Source organism: Moschus berezovskii, chromosome 11 (assembly GCF_049115385.1).
Source record: "Moschus berezovskii isolate FMDL1 chromosome 11, NW_MosBer_1.0, whole genome shotgun sequence".
In the NCBI taxonomy this organism is placed as follows: Eukaryota; Metazoa; Chordata; class Mammalia; order Artiodactyla; family Moschidae; genus Moschus; species Moschus berezovskii.
This window is the reverse complement of record NC_142470.1, coordinates 86586249-86608829: the sequence shown is the minus strand read 5'-3', so window position 1 is coordinate 86608829 and position 22581 is coordinate 86586249. Positions and strand designations below refer to the sequence as shown.

The window sequence follows — 22581 nt, the reverse complement described above, 5'->3', positions numbered from 1 at the left end:
ATACAGTCCTAGGCAAATTAATCTTTCTGTGTCTCTATTCTATGAGATGGGGATGATAATACCATACCTACTGCACTGCATCTCACTATGAGGATTAACTGAGACAACACACATGAAGAGCTCAGTATAGGGTCTGGCACATTGTCCTAAGCAAGCATCCAAAAAGTGGCTGCTGGAACTTTTATCATCATTAGCATTATTGTTGTTGTTATGTTAGTTTGTGAATTTAAGGAAAATAATTCCACCATCTGGAAAAACATTAATAAGAAAGTTAATTTCTGTTAAACTAAGTTCTGCACATCATCATTATTTTCTACTGATTTCTGGGCCTGTTTGAATTCTGCCAGGGGCTTCCAAGGTGGCACTCATGGCAAAGAACCTGCCAACCAATGCAGGAGACATGAGACGTGAGTTTGATCCCTGGGATAGGAAGATTCCCCTGGAGGAGGGCATGGCAACCCTTTCCAGTATTCTGGAGAATTCAATGGACAGAGGAGCCTGGCAGGCTACAGTCCATGGGGTCACAAAGAGTCGCACATGGCCAAATTCTCCTTTGTACTTTCTCTGATATAGAAGACAAACCCAATATGATAGCTGCATTTTTCTGGTTTTTAATTTTAAAAGGACCTGTTAGTACTTCAGAGCCTATTAATGTTATTTTAAGTATCTCCAATAGTTCTAAGCATGTGTGAGAGTACATGTGTGTGTGAGAGACTCTGGGGAAAGTCATGTTACCTTATACAACACCTATAGACTTTAAAGACTACATTGGATATATCAAAGATTCAAACTAAACATATAAAAAGGGCTCTTTTTTTTATTTGGTGGTGGTGGTTTAGTTGCTAAGTCATGTCTGACTCTTGTGACCCCATGGACTGTAGACTGCCAGGCTCCTCTGTCCATGGGATTCTCCAGGCAAGAATACTGGAGTGGATTGCAATTTCCTTCTCCAGTACATTAAACTACTTAATTTTCACACCAATGCTATGAAGTAGAAACTACTGCTATCCCTACTGTGCAGAAAGGAAAAATAGGTAGAGCAGTTAAGTATCTGCCAAGGTCACACAGTTTACTGGGATGGAGCCTCAATTATAATCTAAGCATTTTGGGTCCAAAGGCCACATTCTTAACCACTATTCCACATGTGCTTTGATTTCCAGTACCCATCACAGAAACAACTGGGCTTCAAACTAAGCACTTACTTAGTAACTTTAACTTTTCAGAACATAAATGAGAATCAGGCACGCACAAAAAGGTACCATGAGAAGACAAGAGAGATAATGCAAAGTTCAAAGGAAAGTTCTGATAAACTCATAGCATGCTCTTTTTCATTAGATACAATTCTAACAAACCTGATTGTCCAATCTTCTGGCCAACAATGCAACAGAAACAAGCAGACAGAGGAGGCAGATATAAAGGGCTAGACTAGACTTCAAAATCAAGAAATGTGCCTTATCATTTTTTTCTTAATATAATACATTGTCAGTAAATGTTAACTGATGTAAAGAGAAGCAATTAGGGGATTCCCTGACAGTCCAGTGGTTAGGATTCTATTAAGCTGCTCAGCACGGCCATCAGAGAGACGGGAGTGGGGGGAGCAGGGGCAGCTGGTGACATGGAGTGGGGAAAGGTCATCATTCAGAGCCTTTTTCCAGGAGGCAGAGGACGTTTCTTTATCTGTCATGAGCTGCTGAAGACAACTTGTAACTATTAGTTACATCATGATAACCATCCTACTCTCAGCATGCTATTTGAGATGAAATGCATTTGAGAAATACTTACAGATAATGGTTAAAACAACTCTGGCAATTTAAATAGAATTTTAGAAAATTTACCTCTATGAAATCCTTTATTTTCCAAAGTCACTGAGTATCTTATATTATTGTATCTACCTCTGATATCCAAACAATACCATTATCAGCCATTATGTTACTCTTCATCAAATTCTATACAAAAAATTTAAACAATTTTGCCCAAATAAGGTTTCACTTAGCTTCAGGTTCAGATTGGATATCAGTTATCAAGAAAAAGGGGAAAAACAACTACTTTGGATGCAAATTCTTAAAATCCTTTTCATTACACTTGACTGTTTTAGGTTTAGCTTTTGTTTTTCAAAATGTCAAAGACTAGATATTAGAATTCTAATTCAGAAAAAATGAGTACATAACACTACCAATGAAGCTGTCCTCTTCTACCACATTCCAAATCAAACCTGAATCTTACCAGTCTTCGAGAGCTAACTCCCAACCCACAGAAGACCACATTAAATGATTCTGTGGCGAGATAACTGGCACAAACCCAGTTATCTGGGTTAAGGGGGGAAGTTCCATAGGACAAATGACTACGTTTCTTTAAAAAGGCAGGGGGGACAAGGGAAAAAATAAAAAAGAAGTGAAGGCAGAACCTATAGACATAAAAGAAGTTTGAGACATATCAACTAATTGCAACACGTGAAACTTATTTGTTATTAAGAAGTTATTATTAATATTGTTAAGAGATGACAATGGTATTATGATTATATTTTTATAAACTACATTAAGGCATATTTTAAAACCATGTAATTCACACGTGGGCTTCCCTGGTGGCTCAGCAGTAAAGAATTCACCTGCCAATGCAGGAGGCGTGGAGTGATCCCTGAGTTGGGAAGATCCCCTGGAAAAGGAAACGGCAATTCATTCCAGTATTCTTGCCTGGGAAATCCCATGGACAGAGGAGCCTGGCGGACTACAGTTTGTGGGGTTGCGAAGAGTCGGGCACAACAAGAACTAAATTACACCAACAATTAATCCTTATCAACTGCATAATTCAAAGATTTTTTTTTAGTAAAATCACCAAGTTGTGCAACCATCAGTATAAATGAATTTTAAAATATTTCCATTACCCAGTAAGACCCCTCACATTCATTAACTACTAATCCCTCCTCACACACACAGCAGCTGACTAATCCTCTTTTTGACTCTGTAGAATTGACTTTTCTGGTCATTCCGCATTAACAGAATCATCTGGCTCCTTACACTTTATAATTTTTAAGGTTCATTAATGTCACAGCATGTATCAACAGTTTCTTTTTATTGCTGAATAGTATTCCATTGTATTGTATAGACATATTTTGCCTATTCATTTAGCAATGGATGGGCAGTTAGGTTGGTGACAACTTCTGCCTATTAAGAATAACACTGCTGTGGACACTTGTGTGTAAAAGTTGCTGTGTAGGTAGATACACAAGAGTGGAACTGCTAGGTCATCATAGCAAACTAATAAACTTTTCAAGAAATTTTAAAAGTGTTTTAGATATATTAGCTTATTTAATCCCTACAACAGCTTTCAGTTCAGTTCAGTTCAGTCACTCAGTCGTGTCCGACTCTCTGCGACCCCATGAATCACAGCACGCCAGGCCTCCCTGTCCATCACCAACTCCTGGAGTTCACTCAAACTCATGTCCACAGAGTCGGTGATGCCATCCAGCCATCTCATTCTCTGTCGCCCCCTTCTCCTCCCACCCCCAACCTTTCCTAGCATCAGAGTCTTTTCCAGTGAGTCAACTCATCGCATGAGGTGGCCAAAGTATTGCAGTTTCAGCTTTAGCATCAGTCCTTCCAATGAACACCCAGGACTGAGCTCCTTTAGAATGGACTGGTTGGATCTCCTTGCAATACAAGGAACTCTCAAGAGTCTTCTCCAGCACCACAGTTCAAAAGCATAAATTCTTCGGTGATCAGCTTTCTTCACAGTCCAACTCTCACATCCATACATGACCACGGGAAAAACCATAGCCTTGACTAGACAGACCTTTGTTGGCAAAGTAATGTCTCTGCTTTTTAATACACTATCAACCTTAAGAGGAAGCTATTACTATTATCCCCATTTTAGGGATGACGAAACAAAGGTCCATCCAAAAAGCTTCAGCAATGTGGTCAAGTTAGATGAGAATCAAAGTAGCTTAGCTTTAGAGTCTGTGGTCATAACCACTGGGCCATATACTTCAAGCTCACTGACAAGTTAAACAGTTCTCACAAGACATAAACAAATTAAAGAAGCTCAATATAAAAATTCAGGTGGCTTCTAAGAACACAAAAGGAGACAGTCCAATGTTAATTAAATTCAAGTGTATATCTCATAACATATATACGGTAGTAATTCTCGTTATCTCTGAGTGGCAGAGTAGGAATACATTTCTTTTTATTTAATTGTATTTTCATTTATTAGTGAGATATATATATGTGTGTATATATATATATATATATATATCTAAAAGGCAGTATTTAAGATTAACATAAAACAAACAACTCACTAATCAGAAAGCAAATGACCTGATGAACAATAAGATTTTAAGTTCCTAATTTTTTAAAGGACGTTTTAAGATGTCCTGAGTGAGTACTATGCATCGACCCTAAACTGAGTGCTGTGAACATAAATCTGATTACAACTTAGGAGTAAAGGAAGGCAACTCTAGAATCACAGCTGTGGGAAAAGGTACTTCTGTAGTAGGAGTCATCTTAATCAGAGGAGGGGTTAGGGAGAAAGGTTTCCTGAAAGAGAAGGCACTAAACTGATTTGAGGGATGAACACACTGCTTCTAAACAGACTCTTTCATCAATAACATAGCCTCTTCTTAATGATTAAAAATGGAGGCCCTGCTTCAAATGTCAAACCTTTATTTTTTTGTTAGTTTGTCAATTTTGAATATCCACTAAAGAACAGGAGTATCAAAGAAAAGGAAGAAAGCTTTGTCTTGTGATGTCAGAATATAGAGCATAAAAAAATCTGTAAATATCTACAAATGAGAAAGTATTTTTTAAATTCACTATATTCGAGTTAGTTTGATCACAGTCAGTCACCACATCCTTGAAACTTCATCCTAATAGCACTTCCAAGTCTACTGATGATCAAAATCAGGGGTGGGAAAACTACAAGCACAGGTGGCCTGGTTTGTTAAGAATGATTTTTCAGCAAAGAATAGCATTTACGTTTAAGGAGGAAGAAAGAGAGTAGGGAGGAGAGAGAACCAAACACAGAGACTACATGTGGTCCCAAAAGCCTGCAATATTTTACTCTCGACCTTCACAGAAAAAGATGTCAACAATTAAAAAATATACTACTGGATGGATCTGTGGCCATACAGAAAGGCGTCAGCAGAAAGGCATTCTCACTGAGGTGGATTTAGTCTGGACACTAGTACACTGACTTATGATGGGAGGGAGAAATGGGGGAGAGGAGGGGTTTTGAAGAGTATGTAGTTAGTTCAGAAAGACACGGGTTCTGTAGGGAGTCGGGGGAATTCAGGGATAGAATACAGGTGAAGCAAATGAAAAATAGGAAGTAGTCCTGGGGCTTTACAAGCTACTCCAGGTGGAAGGCAGCTATTCCAATATTAACAACCCATAAAATGTGAGAGTTAGGTTTACCGAGGAAACTGAGACTCAGAGCTAAAGTTACTTGCCCAAGTTCACAGAGCAGGAGTACAGGACACAAATACCAGATCCCAGTTCCGTTCTTTCCATTGCAGCACACTGCCTCTCGTCACTGGACGGAGTTAACCTGGACAAACACCACCATTGCTGTGTGACAAGCGAGCTCAATGGAGTCCAGAGGGAACAGTCTCCTCCGGAGCTCCCCTTCCTCCAGGAATTATCAGCGGTTTTTCAGGGAAGAACTGGGCGAGGTGTCTACAGGTCTCAGAGAGGTGGAGGAGCAGACAACAGCCCTCTCTGCCAGATATTGGGAACAAGAGAATGTTGAAAAAAGCCTGACATATCCAGTGGCTGAGGGCAATAAGAAACACCAAATTTCAATGAATTTACCTGGTTCCAATTTTATTACTTTAATTGCTGCCAGTTCACCGGTGTTAACATTCCGTGCCTAAAAAATAAGAGAAGATGATTGTGAAAAGAAAGCTTTCATAAAAACTTTATGAAATGCTATTTTAGCTTATTACTTATATTGTCAATTATTCAGAATATTTTTAAAGCAAGAATTGCAAAAGTGATTTATATTTACAAAACAAACAGTATATTCTTCCCAATGAATTTCAACATCAATCCAAGTATAAATTTAATGATGATGATAATAACAGCAGTTAACAGAAACCCAGATTGTAGTATATCCAGGCACACTATTCCAAGTGTTTTTATATTAATTCATTGAATTTTTACAGCAATCTTAAGAGGCAGGTACTAATGTAATAGTATCAATAATATTCTCATGTTGCAGATGAAGGATTTGAAACACAGAGAACTTGCCAAGACCGTATAGCTAGGGAAAGTGCTGGGATTCGAACCCAGGCAGTCTAACTCCAGAGCTGGAGTTTTTTAAGCATTACATTCCAGTGCCATTCAAGTTCAGTTCAGTCGCTCAATCGTGTCCAACTCTTTGCGAGCCCACGGACTTCAGCACGCCAGGCTTCCCTATCCATCACCAACTCCTGGAGCCTACTCAAACTCGTGTCCATTGCGTCAGTGACACCATCCAACCACCTCATCCTCTGTTGTCCCCTTCTCCTGCTGCCTTCAATCTTTCCCAGCATCAGGGTCTTTTCCAATGAGACAGCTCTTAGCATCAGGTGGCCAAAATATTGGAGTTTCAGCTTCAGCATCAGTCCTTCCAATGAATATTCAGGACTGATTTCCTTTAGGATAGACTAGTGGGATCTCCTTGCAGTCCAAGGGACTCTCAAGAGTCTTCTCTAACACCACAGTTCTAAACCATCAATTCTTCGGCGCTCAGCTTTCTTTTAACTCTCACATCCATACATGCTGCTGCTGCCGCTGCTGCTGCCGCGTCACTTCAGTCGTGTCTGACTCTAAGAGACCCCAACAACGGCAGCCCACCAGGCTCCCCCGTCCCTGGGATTCTCCAGGCAAGAACACTGGAGTGGGCTGCCATTTCCTTCCAAATGCATGAAAGTGAAAACTGAAAGTGAAGTTGCTCAGTCGTGTCCGACCCTCAGCGACCCCATGACCGCAGCTTTCCAGGCTCCTCCATCCATGGAATTTTCTAGGCAAGAGTACTGGAGTGGGGTGAAATTGCCTTCTCCGCATCCATACATGATTACTGGAAAAACCATAGCTTTGACTAGATGGACCTTTGTTGGCAAAGTAATGTCTCTGCTTTTCAATATACTGTCTAGGTTGGTCATAGCTTAATTTCATGGCTGTAGTCACCATCTGCAGTGATTCTGGAGCCCAAAAAATAAAGTCTCTCACTCTTTCCATTGTTTCTCCATCTATTTGCCATGAAGTGATGGGACCAGATGCCATGATCTTAGTTTTCTGAATGTTGAGTTTTAAGCTAACTTTTTCACTGTCCTCTTTCAAAGAATTCTGAATTAAGTAGCTTTAACCACCTCATGTGACGAGTTGACTCACTGGAAAAGACTCTGATGCTGGGAGGGATTGGGGGTGGGAAGAGACAGGGACAAGAGAATGAGATGGCTGGATGGCATCACCGACTCGATGGACATGAGTCTGAGTGAACTCCGGGAGTTGGTGATGGACAGGGAGGCCTGGCGTGCTGTGATTCATGGGGTCGCAAAGAGTCGGACACGACTGAGCAACTGAATTGAACTGAACTGAAACTTTTAACTTAAAAAACGTTTAGAATATGAAAAGCAAATACCTTTATATAATTGTAAAAACAAGCTCCTCATATCTGTTTAAACACATCTGATACTATAATGAAATCAATTCAATACAAACCAAATGTATTTTACAAGCAACAGATTAAAAATAAAAACTATTTAAAAAATTAAGCCATAATATTAGATTTGGCTAATATTGTAAACAAAGTGTTTACAAGTGTAATTACATGTAAGTAAGCAGAAATTGTCTTTTCAATTTGTATAAAAATGGCAGCTATTTTTGTAAATTTAAAATGTTTTATAATTGAAATCAAAATTTTCAAAATATTTTAAACTATGAACTGAAACTTAAATTGATTTTCATATCACCTAATGAAGAGGAATATATGCAATTCACCCATCCCAGAAAAATTCATTCATGTGATGAGAATTACTCTCAGTTGTAACACTTCTTATTAATGGACTGGTAAAGCTCAGTGAATCACCCATAAGGGATGATAACAATATTAACAGTGGAATTCTTCTAAGACTATTGGGACATTAAAAAAAATCAGTTTCTAAGAAGATATATATAGGTCACAGTCACTGCTAAAACATAAATAAAAATTTAACCTTTAAACTCAAAGAACAGCAAAGGTATTAAAAATAGAAATTAAGAAAAATTAAAATTTCAAGGGAACTTCATTCCTTTTGAAAAAAATCCCCATAACTCATAAACATTTATGATGCCAACAGAGTAGTAAGTTTTGAACTCAGCAGTAAGTTTTTGAACTACAGGCAGTTCAAAACAGATGTGAACATTTATTTCAAATTAACTTAATTTCCATTATATGAAAGACATTTCCAATAGTGTCACAGAAGTATTTATCACTTTCACCAGGATAAGAAGACATACATATATATATATATAAATGGAACAAATAAAATCAGAGTGTCATTCTGGTAGCATTTGGTAAAGAGGATGGAGCAGAGTCAAAATACTCATTATCTCCCAACAACATTAGACACAAATCTTCTCAAACACTATCGGAACACCTTGCCTTTCCTCACGCTGTGATACCTTTCCTCTGTTAGACTTCTCCTTGACACTCTGTCCTTTAATCCGTATCTTTTTTAAGCACTTCTCCAATAAAACAAGACACCACTCTCTAATTCTCAATTCTCCATTTCAAAGTCTTGAAACAGTTTTATTTTCTATTTATTGGAAAATAAATTCAGAGTCTGGGTAATTCCAAATAACGAGCAAAACAAAAAAAAGAACTCAAGAGAAAGCTAGGATGACTATTTTCACAACTGAAATTCTGTTTGCAACTGACCACAAGAGGGCACACTTCCATTGACAAGACAAGTTACAAAAAGGGTCCAAAATGGCTGCAGCACACAATGTACTCTTCTAAAAATAGATTCATTAATAGTTAACACCAGCATATACTTAAGGGAAAAACTATGACAGTAGACTACTGGTAAGTAGTTTACAAGAGTCAATTATCTACTATAGACTTGACTTATGAATACTATTTTTTAAAATTTAAATTAGGATTTTCAGAAGGGCCTGGTGCCATTCTGAGCCTTAAGACATTCCTTTCTTTCATTAACAGACTGCTAGTGACTGTATCGGAGAAGGCAATGGCAAGCCACTCCAGTACTCTTGCCTAGAAAATCCCATGGACGGAGGAGCCTGATAGGCTGCAGTCCATGGGGCCACGAAGAGTCGGAAGCGACTGAGCGACTTCACTTTCACTTTTCACTTTGACACATTGGAGAAGGAAATGGCAACCCACTCCAGTGTTCTTGCCTGGAGAATCCCAGGGACGGGGGAGACTGGTGGGCTGCCCTCTATGCGGTCGCACAGAGTAGGACACGACTGAAGTGACTTAGCAAAAGGTAACAAGTTTTTAAATTACGGTCCTTCAGAGTCAATAAGAAAACAAGACAGCTAATGACTACTGCTCTTTTTGCCTTCTGAATATTTTCTAATATCTAACTTATTTGACAGAAATAAGATAATTCACAAAAAAGGGAAGAAAAAATCCTCAGGAAACCTGAATTTCTGATCTTTACCACATCATAATCCTTATGTTTATTAACGAAAGGTGTTTAACATTCAGAGTCATCAAGAATCTGGGGTTTTATGGCTAAAATAAGTCATACTTTGTTGTCTGTAAATTCACAGTGGCCAAGATTACACCTAAGTAAATTTATGTGTACTTATGCCAACTCTAATGCTCTGTACCTATTATTCTTTTTTCAATCACCTAGAAAAACTGATTACAGAAAAATGAGAACAAGGTAAATATTTATAAATATTATAAAGCATAAGTTTAAAAATTTCTAATTCAGTATCAGTAACATGAGGAGGCCTTACAAATAGCTTTGAAAAGAAGAGAAGCGAAAAGCAAAAGAGAAAAGAAAAGATAAACTCATTTGAATGCAGAGTTCCAAAGAATAGTAAGGAGAGATAAGAAAACTTTCCTGAGTGATTAGTGCAAAGACTGAGGAAAACAATAGAATGGGAAAAACTAGAGATCTCTTCAAGAAAATTAGAGATACAAGGGAACATTTCATGCAAAGATAGGCTCAATAAAGGGCAGAAATGGTATGGACCTAACAGAAACAAAAGATATTAAGAAGAGGTGGCAAGAATACACAGAAGAACTATACGAAAAAGATCTTCACGACCCAGATAATCACGACGGTGTGATCATTCACCTAGGGCAAGACATCCTGGAATGTGAAGTCAAGTGGGCCTTAGGAAGTATCACTACGAACAAAGCTAGTAGAGGTGATGGAATTCCAGTTGAGCTATTTCAAATCCTAAAAGATGATGCTGTCAAAGTGCTGTACTCAATATGATAGCAAATTTGGAAAACTCAGCAGTGGCCACAGGGTTGGAAAAGGTCAGTTTTCATTCCAATCCCAAAGAAAGGCAATGCCAAAGAATGCTCAAACTACCGCACAATTGCACTCATCTCGCATGCTAGTAAAGTCATGCTCAAAATCCTCCAATCCTTCAGCAATATGTGAACTGTGAACTTCCAGATGTTCAAGCGGGTTTTAGAAAAGGCAGAGGAACCAGAGATCAAATTGACAACATCCACTGGATCATCGAAAAAGCAAGAGAGTTCCAGAAAAACACCTATTTTAGGTTTATTAACTATGCCAAAGCCTTTGACTGTGTGGATCACAATAAACTGTGGAAAATTCTTAAGTGATAGGAATACCAGACCACCTGACCTGCCTCTTGAGAAATCAGTATGCCGGTCAGGGAGCAACAGTTAGAACTGGACATGGAACAACAGACTGGTTCTAAATAGGAAAAGAAGTACATCAAGGCTGTATATTGTCACCGTGCTTATTTAATTTTTATGCAGAATATATCATGAGAAATGCTGAGCTGGATGAAGCACAAGCTGGAATCAAGATTGCTGTGAGAAATATCAATAACCTCAGATATGCCGATCTGATGATACCACATTATGGCAGAAAGTGAAGAGGAACTAAAAAGCCTCTTGATGAAAGTGAAAGAGGAGAGTGAAAAAGTTGGCTTGAAGCTCAACATTCAGAAAACTAAGATCATGACATCTGGTCCCATCACTTCATGGGAGATAGATGGGGAAACAATGGAAACAGTGCTGACTTTAATTTTTCTGGGCTCCAAAATCACTGCAGATGGTGATTGCAGCCATGAAATTAAAAGATGCTTACTCCTTGGAAGGAAAGTTATGACCAACCTAGACAGCATATTAAAAAGCAGAGACATTACTTTGCCAACAAAGGTCCATCTAGTCAAAGCTATGCTTTTTCTAGTAGTCATGTATGGATGTGAGAGTTGGGACTATAAGGAAAGCTGAGCACTGAAGAATTGATGCTTTTGAGCTGTGGTGCTGGAGAAGCCTCTTGAGAGTCCCTTGGACTGCAAGGAGATCCAACCAGTCCATCCTAAAGGAAATCAGTCTTGAGTGTTCACTGGGAGGATTGATGTTGAAGCTGAAACTCCATAACTTTGGCCACCTGATGCAAAGAGCTAACTCCTTTGAAACGACCCTGATGCTGGGAAAGATTGAAGTTGGGAGGAGAAGGGGACGACAGAGGATGAGAATGGTTGGATGGCATCACCGACTCAATGGACATGAGTTTTGGTAAACTCCAGGAGTTGGTGATAGACAGGGAGGCCTGGTGCGCTGTAGTCCATGGGGTCACAAAGAGCTGGACACGACTGAACGACTGAACTGAACATGAACTTTACAGATCTGCCCAGGGAAGAAAACTGAGGATAAATATTCTCAGCTTCTAGACCTAGTCTTCTGCCACAGATTTGATTTGTCTACCATTCTCACATGGTCTGAAAGTAATGCTCAGATCAGTTGTTTATGAGTACAAAACTCTTCAGGAGTACACACCATAGATTAAAAGATATCATCCAAACTCTGTACCAGAAAATTTATTTACTAAATATAGCATTTTATAACAGCTTTTCTGTGACATAATTCATATACCATAGAGTTCACCCTTTCAATGTGTACAATTCAGTCATATTTAGTATATGCACACAGTTATGTAACCATCATTCCTATCTAATTTTGAAACATTTTTATCAACCCAGAAAGAAACCCCAAGACCCATTAGCAGTCTCTCTGTATTCCTCCCCCTCCCAATCCCTGACAACTAATACTGGGTCTACTTTCTGTCTCTATGGATTTGACTATTCTGGATATTTCACATAAATATGATCATACAAACCGCGGTCCCTGTGACTGGCTTCCTTCACTGAGCATAAGCTTTTCAGGTTCATCCATGTTGCAGCATATATCAGTACTTTATTCTTTTTGTTGCTGAGTAATATTTCATTGAATGAAAACTCCACATTTGTTTATCCTTTTACCAGTTGAAGGATGTGTGGGCTATTTCCATTTTGGGCTATTATGAATAATGCTTTTAGGAACACTGTATGGATCTATGCTTTCAATTCTCTTGGATAGAGAGCTAAGAGTGGAATTGCTGAATCACATGGTAACCTCTGTTTAACTTCCTCAAGAACTGTCAGACTTTTTTCCAAAGTGGCTGCACCATTTTATATTATTGCCAGCAATGTATGAGGGTTCCAGTTTCTCTACAGCCTAGCCGATATATATCACTACCTGGCTTTTTAACTTTAGTTTTCCTCGTTGACATGAAGTGGTATCTCTTTGTGGTTTAGTAACTTACTAATGACTAACAATCTTAAGCATCCTTTCATATGCCTGTTTGTCATCTGAATATTGTCTTTGAAAAAAATGTGTATCTAATTCTTTGCCCATTTTTAATTGTGTCATATTTTTACTGTTGACTTGTAAGCATTTTTTATAGATCCTGATGTAAGTCTCTTATTAGTTACATGACCTGTAAGCATTTTTTATAGATCCCGATGTAAGTCTCTTATTAGTTACATGACCTGTAAATATTTAATCCCACCCTGAGTTGTCTTCATTTTTTGATGGTGTTCTTTGAAGCAAAAAAATTTTAAATTTTGTTAGGTCAAACTTTATCTACTTTTAGTTGCTTGTGCTTTCGGTATAGCTGAGAAACAACTGCCTAGAAACCAAGGTCACAAAGATTTTTTCCCCTATGTTTTCTTCTAAAGAGTTTTATAGTTTAGCTTTTCCATTTACGTCTATGACCCATTTCCATTTAGGTCTATGACTTTTTCTGTGGTGTCTGGCAGGGCTCAAATTTCACTCCTTTGCATGTGGATAGTCAGCTATGAAGTACATTTTAACTATAAAACTGTTTCCTATCTGACCCCTGTCTGTATTTCCAGTCGGTCCTTAGCTGGCGCCTTATGCTCTAGCCAAACTAAACAACTGCCCAGCCCCAGTGCTATCCACACTTTTACCCTCTGGCACCTACTGCTTAGACAAACACTTTCCCTAAACTCCCTGCCCTAGCCTAACTCCTAGACATCTTTTAAAGCTCACCTTAGGTTATTATCACTGCCCACAAACCCTTCCTGACCCCACTTCAAGTTAGGCATCCCCCCCGACACACTCCCAGAGATCTTGGGTAACCTTTCTGATACAGGAGTGAGTATGGTTTGGAAAATCCTGCAGATCTAGAGCTGATCTCCGATTAGAGGAGCTCTTGGAAACTCTTACGTTTCTAAGCTGTCCCGGAATTCAGTTTGGTTCAGTCAGTCTTTCAAAAAGCGTTCATTCTAGCACTGGTTTGGGAAAAGGTTTCTCTGAGATGATTTCACACTGACTACTAAGTTATCTCTAACTATTGGAAAAGTATTCCTTGAGTGTGACAATGGGAGTAAACAAAATCATCAAGAATAAACTATCAGTGGCAAAAACATGCTATACACTATATAAAGTGAGTTAGATAACTGTCAGTAACAAACCTGATCATCTATTATGTACCAAACACCTTCTATATTCAAAGCTTACTGTTCAGAAGGGGCTGTCCAATGTGAACATATATAAAGAAAGGTTCCAAGATGGGAGTGAAGAAATGCAAAGTTTAGTGCTGGCTCTGCCAGTAACAAGCAATAGGATCTGAGTTAGTAATTTCCCTGTGTTTTCTGCCCTCAATCTGAAAGTAAGAGGGGAGGGATTTCCCTGGTAGTCCAGTGGATAAAACTCTGGGCTCCCAATGCAGGAGGCCCACGTTCGATCCCTGGTCAGGGAACTAGATCCCACATGCCTCAACTAAGACTCAGCGCAACCAAATAAATAAATAAATATATTAAAAATAAATAAATAAAAAATAAAAATAAGAGGAGAAAAAAGAGACTATTTCTAAGTTTCCTTCTAATTCTAAAAGTAGGTGTTTACATCAAATAATTTAAGTCTAAATTAACAGATTCCAAATACTAAACCAGTTGGCTGGTTATACAAGGATCATATGAGGAGCTGAAAAACAAAACAACAAAAAACGCTGCCACTGATTTCTGAACCAACAGGATTAGGACAAGACAGAAATCTGCATTTAAAGCTACTGAGGTGCTTCTGATACTCAGCCAGGTCTGGGGACCTAGCTTAAGGCACTATGCCATGTGAATTTTCTAAAATATAAATACCAACTTCTAAGTCTGGAAGGGGTGTTACAGGGATGGCTTTATGAAGGAGATATCATTTAAGCAGAGGTTTGAGAGATGAGCTAGATTACAACAAACACAGAAGCAGGATAGGAAAGAGGGCACAGCAAGAAAAGCATGAGCAAAGGCACAGGAACAGAAAACAGAGGCTATTTTGAGTGCACTGGGCAGGCCGAACCTCAGGGTGTCTCCCATATAAATGCTCCTGCCCATATAAATGTTCCCTTTCAGAGGGAAATGGTTAACCCAAAGCTCCTGTTGAAGGAATAGTTTTGTTTGCTTTTCCACAGTTACTCAGACTAGGTATGAGCCTACTACAAGGGCAATCAGTTCTACAGAAAGACTGATAGCCAGGGTGACAGACATTCCTGGTTTGCCCAGGGCACGCACAGGGTATGCCAATTGTCCAAGCAGAATTACTAATAGGGCCCACTTTCACTCTCAAATTTATAATTAAAATTTTATTTAACTTGGACAGTAAACTATAAGGTCACTCTACCTTTGTGACCTGAGCTGACATGAAAAAGGAGATAGGCCGATCAGATTATTGAAAATAGGAGTCAGCAAGCATGACTGTTTTTGTAAATGAAGTTGTACAGGAACGTGTTCATTTGGTTAAGTATCATCTGTGGCTGCTTTCACAACACAATGTAACAGTTGAGTAGCTGAGATACACACAACATGGCCCAGAACCCCTGAAGTATTTACTTGGCCCTTTACAGAAAGAACTGGCTGACTCCCACTCTGAAACAATTCCGTCCAATAGAGTTTTTTGCGTTAATGGAAAGGTTCTACACCTGCACTGTCCACTACTGTAGCCCCATGCCACATAAAGCTACTGGTAAACTGAGACACGGCTGGCTGGCTGAAGAACTGAATTTTAATTATTTGATATGCAATAAGATATTTAAATTTGAAAGGCTCTCAAACTGTTCAGATATTTAAATATTTAAAAACTTACTGAGATATAATTGACATATAACATTGTATTAATTTTCAGCTCAGTTCAGTTCAGCCGCTCAGTCGTGTCCGACTCTTTGCGACCCCATGAATCACAGCACGCCAGGCCTCCCTGTCCATCACCAACTCCCGGAGTTCACTTACACTCACCCCCGTCGAGTCGGTGATGCCATCCAGCCATCTCATTCTCTGTCGTCCCCTTCTCCTCCCGCCCCCAATCCTTCCCAGCATCAGAGTCTTTTCCAGTGAGTCAGCTTGTCGCATGAGGTGGCCAAAGTATTGCAGTTTCAGGTTTAGCATCAATCCTTCCAATGAACACCCAGGATTGAGCTCCTTTAGAATGGACTGGTTGGACCTCCTTGCAGTCCAAGGGACTCTCAAGATTGTCTTCTCCAGCACCACAGTTCAAAAGCATCAATTCTTCGGCACTCAGCTTTCCTCACAGTCCAACTTTCACATCCATACACAACCACGGGAAAAACCATAGCCCTGACTAGACAGACCTTGGTTGGCAAAGTGATGTCTCTGCTTTTTAATATGCTATCAAGGTTGGTCATAACTTTCCTTCCAAGGAGTAAGTGTCTTTTAATTTCATGGCTGCAATCAGCATCCACAGTGATCTTGGAGCCCCCAAAAATAAAGTCTGACACTGTTTCCACTGTTTTTCCATCTATTTCCCATGAAGTGATGGGACCAGATGCCATGATCTTTGTTTTCTGAATGTTGAGCTTCAAGCCAACCTTTTCACTCTCCTCTTTCACTTTCATCAAGAGCCTTTTGAGTTCCTCTTCACTTTCTGCCATAAGGGTAGTGTCATCTGCATATCTGAGGTTATTGATATTTCTCCCGGAAATCTTGATTCCAGCTTGTGCTTCTTCCAGCCCAGCGTTCCTCATGATGTACTCTGCATATAAGTTAAATAAGCAGGGTGACAATATACAACCTTGACGTATTCCTTTTCCTATTTCGAACCAGTCTGTTGTTCCATGTACAGTTCTAACTGTTGCTTCCTGACCTGCATACAGGTTTTTCAAGAGGCAGGTCAGGTGGTCTGGTATTCCCATCTCTTTCAGAATGTTCAGGTGTACAAAATAATGATTTGATATATATATATATTACTAAATGATCACAAGTTTAGTTAACATCCATCACCATACCTAATTACATATTTTTTTTCTTGTGATGAGAACCTTTAAGATCTATTCTCCTAGTATCAATACAGTATTGTTAACTATAGTCACCATGCTGAACATTTCAGCCTGAGGACTCGGTTGGCTTTAATTGGGAAAAAATATCAACTTTAAAAAATATAGTTCTAGCAATTTTAACACATGGATTGATTTGCACAAAGTGAGTTAACTATCATCTGGAAACAGAAAAGTTCCATCACTTCAAAAACTCCCTAGAAAGTTACATTCTCCCCTTACCTTTACCTCTGGCAACCACTGATTGTTCTTTGCCACTACAGTTTTACCTTTCTATGAATTTCATGTAAATTAAATCATCATGTAACTTTTTGAGACTTCTCTTCTTTCACCAAGTTGCTCCATATATCATTAGCTCCTTTTTATTGTTAAGTAGTATTCCACTGCATGGATATACCCCAGCTTATTCACTACCAGTTGAAGGATGTATCAGCTATTTTTAGTTTTTGGTAAATATACACAGGGCTGCTATAAACTCAATGTACAGATTATAAGAATATCTTGGAGAGGGATACAGTAGATATATGTTTAATTTTTAAAGAATCTGCAAATTCTGTTCTTCAGTGGATATACCATTGTTCATTTCCAGCAGCGATGTATGAGAGCTCCAGCTCTTTCAGAACTTCCTTGTCAGAAACTGGAATTGTACTTTTTAGCCATTTCCAACAGGCATGTAATGGTATCTCACGGTGGTTTTAGTCTTCATTTTCCTAAAGGCTAATGATGTTGAACATCTATTCCAGTGCTTATTTGCCACCCTTTGGTGAGATGTCTTCTACCTTTTGACCATGTTTTAATTGGGATGTTTATTTTCTTACTGTTGAGCTTTGAAAGTTTTTAATATATTCTAGATACAAGTTCTTTTGCAAGCATTATGATCTGCAAATATTTCCTCTCAGTCTTAGCTTGTCTTTTCTCTTAAAAGTGTCTTTTGCAGAGCATTATGGACTGAACTGATGCTTTCGAACTGCGGTGCTGGAGAAGGCTCTTGAGAGTCTCTTGGATGGCAAGGAGATCAAACCAGTCAATCCTAATGGAAATCAACTCTAAATAGTCACTGGAAGGACTGATGCTGAAGCTGCAGCTCCAATACTTTGACCATCTGATGCAAAGAACCAACTCACTAGAAAAGACCTTGCTGCTGGGAAAGATTGAGGGCAGGAGGAGAAGGGGGCGACAGAAGATGAGATGGTTGGATGGCATCATTGACTAAATGGACAAGAGTTTGAGCAAACTCCGGAAGACAGCGAAGGGCAGGGAAGCCTACTGTGCTGCAGTCCCTGGGGTTGCAAAGAGTCGGACATGACTGAGTGACTGAACAACAATGGACTAACTGTGTGCTCCCAAAATCTGGATGTTGAAGTCCTAATTCATAGTACCTTAGAATGTATGCACATGTGGAGACAAGGCCTTAAAGGACGTAACTAAGGTTAAAAGAGTTCACACAGATGGGCTCTAATCCAATAGGACTAGTCTTCTTATAAGAAAAGGTCCCAGAGATGTTAGTGCACAGAGAAAAGGCCATGTCGAGAACATAGCAAGAAGGCAGCCACCTACAACCCAAGGGGAGGCCTTGGGAGACACCAACACTAACACACCTTGACTTTGGACTTCTAGTCTCTAGAACTGTAAGGAAATAAAATTTCAACTGTTTTATGCCACCCAGTCTGTGGTATTTTGCGACAGCAGACTGAGCAAACTAATACACTGAGCAGAATTTTTTTACTTTTGAGGAAATCCAGCTTATCAATTGTTTTCTTTTATGAATTATGCTTCTGGTGTCATGTGTAAGACCTTACCTGACCTCAAGTCATAAAGATTTTCTCTTGTGTTTTCTTCTAAAAACCAAGTTTTACATTTATATTTATGATATACTTTGAGTTCATTTATGTTTGTTAATTTTGTTTTGTGAAGTTTAGGTCAATGTTCCTTTGTTTTTCGCATGTTTATGTCCAACTTTTCCAAATACTGTTTGTTGAAAAGGTTATTATCTTTCTTCTACTGAATTAACTTGCATCTCTGTTAAAATCAATTGGCTGCTATCTGTGTGGTTCTATTTCTGGATTCTACACTGATCCACTGATCTTGTTCTATTCCTTACCTACACTACACACAATCTGGATTACCACAGCTTTATAGTTAGGTCTTAAAAATGAGATATTGTGATTCTTCCAATTTTATTTTTCTTTTTTCAAAGTTCTTTTAGCTATTCTAGGTTCTTTATCTTTTCACAGAAATTTTAGAATCACCTTGTCTATATTTGCTGTAAAAAATCCTGCTTGGATTCTGATCTTGATTGTTGATAATTACAGATCAATCTGTGGAAAACTCACACCTTTATTATTCAGAACTTTTCAGTCCATGAACATTACTCTCTGTTTAGGTTTTCTTTGATGTCTTTCATGAGTGTATTATAAAAACAATATCAGCATATAGATTCTACACATTGTGTATTTTCAGCACAAAGATCCTACATGTTGTTTTAACTTTGACTTTAAAAGCCATGTGTGGCCAGTGACAACCATATTAGACATCACAGCTCTAAGAAGTCTGAACCAGCATGCAATATAACCCAGTGTGAAAATGATGCCATAAAGTTGTGCCATAAAGTAGGACCATAGGCAAAATAAAGATACGTAGAAACAGAAAAGATACAGCATGGAGACAGACAGTAAAGAGCAGAGAACAGAACAAATGCATAGAGGAGAAAAAAAGAGACCATGAGAAAGAAACATATCGCCAAAGCTGCCTTGAGTTCCTGACAACTTTCCAGTCCCCTATCACATGCAGCTTTCAACAGCTTCTCTTTTCCTGAATTAACTTGAATGTCTCTTTGTTTCTTAAAACCAGGTGATTAAAGATCTAAGTTTCTAAGACTGTATGATGCTAATTTAAAAAAAAAAAACCCACACAAAAAACAGATTGAGACTATCATACTAACTTTTTAAAAAGATGCACTTAACAGCTAATGACTGTATAAAGACACAGAAAAGAATCCATGACTGATAAAAATCAAACAGCAACAAGTTATATTTCAAAGTTTATTTTGTTTTTAAGTTATTTGGAATTCAAATTGGACTTACCAATAACGCTTTCAAATGGTAACTGGCAGACCACAAATGTCAAACGAACTGGTAACATGGACAAAACCTTAACAGTGGCAATAAGTTTGGGAAAACAAGGGGCCAGGTAACCACATTCCCACTTCCCACTATAGAAACGACAGATGCAGCATCTCTAATCCAAAGAGGCCCAAACTCCAGTGTGTATAAAAAAATCACCTGAGGTTTTGCTTTTGGAAATATGTAAAACTAGATATGAAAATCCTTCCCATTATAAATACCCTGCTATAGCAGGTAAGACAGAACAAGTACTCTTTTAAATGCACTGCTGGACTCAGGAGGAAAGAAATCCACAGGAGGCAAAAACAGAGAGAAAATAGTAATTTGCTAAAAAAATAAAATCTGTTGAATGCATTTACTGAAGGAAATCAGAGTGGTAAACAAGAGCTAAAGTCATGACTTCGGCTTAAACTTGGAATCTAGACACTTTAATCGGCCACCTGATGAGAAGAACTGACTCATTTAAAAAGACCCTGATGTTGGGAAAGACTAAAGGCTGGAGAAGGGGACGACATGGCATCACCGACTCAATAGACATGACTTTGAGTAAACTCAGGGAGTTGGCGATGGACAGGGAGGCATGGCATGCTGCAGTTCATGGGGTCGCAAAGAGTCTGACACGACTGAGCAACTGAACTGAACTGACAGTGAAAGCTGAAATTGAGATTACCACAAAAAAAGCAACAATGCGCCCCCAAAGTCACACCTCTCAGTGCATGGAGGTAAGGAAGGCGGTGTCTGTCCACTGACACAGAGAACAAATTTTTTAAAAAGTGCCTGAATCACTGGAATGGGATTCCTTGAAAGTTCAAATTCATAATTATAGCCTATTTTCTCAGTTGAGTATAAATTTACACTGCAAGGACCAGGAAACTCAAGCCAAGAAATTAATTTAAGCTGTTTTTGCATTGGTAATCAAGGTACCTGTCAAAACGAGAAGCAAATTTTCTATAGAGAAATACACTTTCAATCCAAGGCCCAGCAGATTCCTAAATACAGCACTGGCCAAACATGAAATTAAAACAAAATTATCAAACCAAAAGGAAACAAACTACAAGAACAGCAAAAGTTAAAAACAACAGACTGAAATTTGTGGGAAGTTAAAATTTTGGAATTAATGGATCCATAAAATTACAGTTAATTATGCTTTAAAAGTTTACAGGACTAAAGGAAAGTATTAATTACATGGGCCAGAAATAAGAGGCAAACAAAAATGACTTGAAAGACAGGAAGAAAAGAAATTAATAGAACTTCTGGAAATGAAAACATAATTCTTGAAATTAAAAACCTAATTGGAGCACACACAGAGACAGAATTAGTAAACCAAATGACAGAACTAAAACAGCAAAAAGAGACAGATATAGAAGATATGAGAGATTGAGACATTTTAAAATCATCTTATCTCATAAAGACATCTCATGAAAGAGAAAGGAACATACATCTAATTAGAATTTCAAAAGAAAAAATAAAAATAAAACCATGGTGAAATATTATGTCAAATAAACTGAATATTTATTTATTGAGATAACTGGTAGTTCAGATTAATTATAAAAAGATTTTTAAAAAAGAGAAAATAGTCTACCCAATAAAATCATTTTCTTACTTGAAACCTATTTATTTTTAAATATGAATTTCTACCTTACAAAAGAATATATCCTTCAAATACATCAGTCATGAAACCTAGCACCTATCCATTTGAGAACACCATTTCCACCTATAATAATCAGGATCTACCCATTAAATAAAAGCATGCACCTGCCAACTTCATCTTTTAAATTTAAAATTGTTTAGATCTGAATTAAGTAAACAAATTACTGGAACACATGAATGCATCCGAGTGCTGGATTTATATCTTTCATTAAAATCAGTGATATTAAAACATATATTTGCTTTTTACCTGACACAAAATTCCAAACTTAAACATGTTTATAAGACAGACTAATTTAGCTTCATGAAATCTATAAATGTTACTTTCACAAAGCACTCCTAAAAATATTAGAGCCATCTTTTTCTGTTATCATATAAAATTTTTTCTATTATTATTCCTCCTTTCCCTAAAAATTCCATCTATTAATACAGGAGAACGACCAATATGAATACCACTTTTTTCACATTTTTCCTCTGTTCCAAAATCCTTTGACTGCACCTCACTTGCTTCCATTACTGCTGGGTTTTTACCTCGATCATACTTTGGTGGTCTCAGAGGATAAACTGCAAAGACGGGCTGAAAAGAAGACAGGACAACCCCTAAGGACACAGTGTTAGAGCAGGCATGGAATGATAAGTGCCTGAACTAAAGTAATTTAATGACAATGGAAAGAAATGGCTAAAATTCTACATTATTCCACGTTTCCGTTTGTGGCTGTCCAGAGCCAACAAGATACACATTTTATTTGCTAAAGCAATTATTTTCAGGAATAAATAGCTATGTTTTCTGCTGCACTGTCAATCCAAGGGTGTTCTAGGACAGTCCTCCAAGGAAGGACCATAACGGAGCAGGGCCATTCCTCCAATAAAACTGGACCTGAGTTCATACAGGCGCCAAGTATGAAGACAGCATATCCTTCAAATAAGCTATGAAAGAGCTTGGCCAGATGGACAGGAAAAAGAAACGTAAGAGCAGATTGTGGAAAAAAGAAGACC

General features: G+C 38.3%; 1 protein-coding gene across 5 annotated transcripts in view; it reads right to left on the bottom strand.

Annotated features, from left to right (window-relative positions):
* The window catches only part of MAP4K3 (mitogen-activated protein kinase kinase kinase kinase 3), a 188559-nt gene that overhangs the window by 122435 nt on the left and 43543 nt on the right, over window positions 1-22581 (bottom strand). For all 5 annotated transcript variants that reach the window (XR_008682395.2, XM_055399283.2, XM_055399285.2 and 2 more), the window contains exon 2: window positions 5802-5859. Coding sequence is in view for 4 of the 5 variants with exons in the window: in XM_055399283.2 (XP_055255258.1) it covers window positions 5802-5859 (58 nt within the window). In the remaining variant the exon portion in view is untranslated. The remainder of the gene's footprint in view (window positions 1-5801; window positions 5860-22581) is intronic.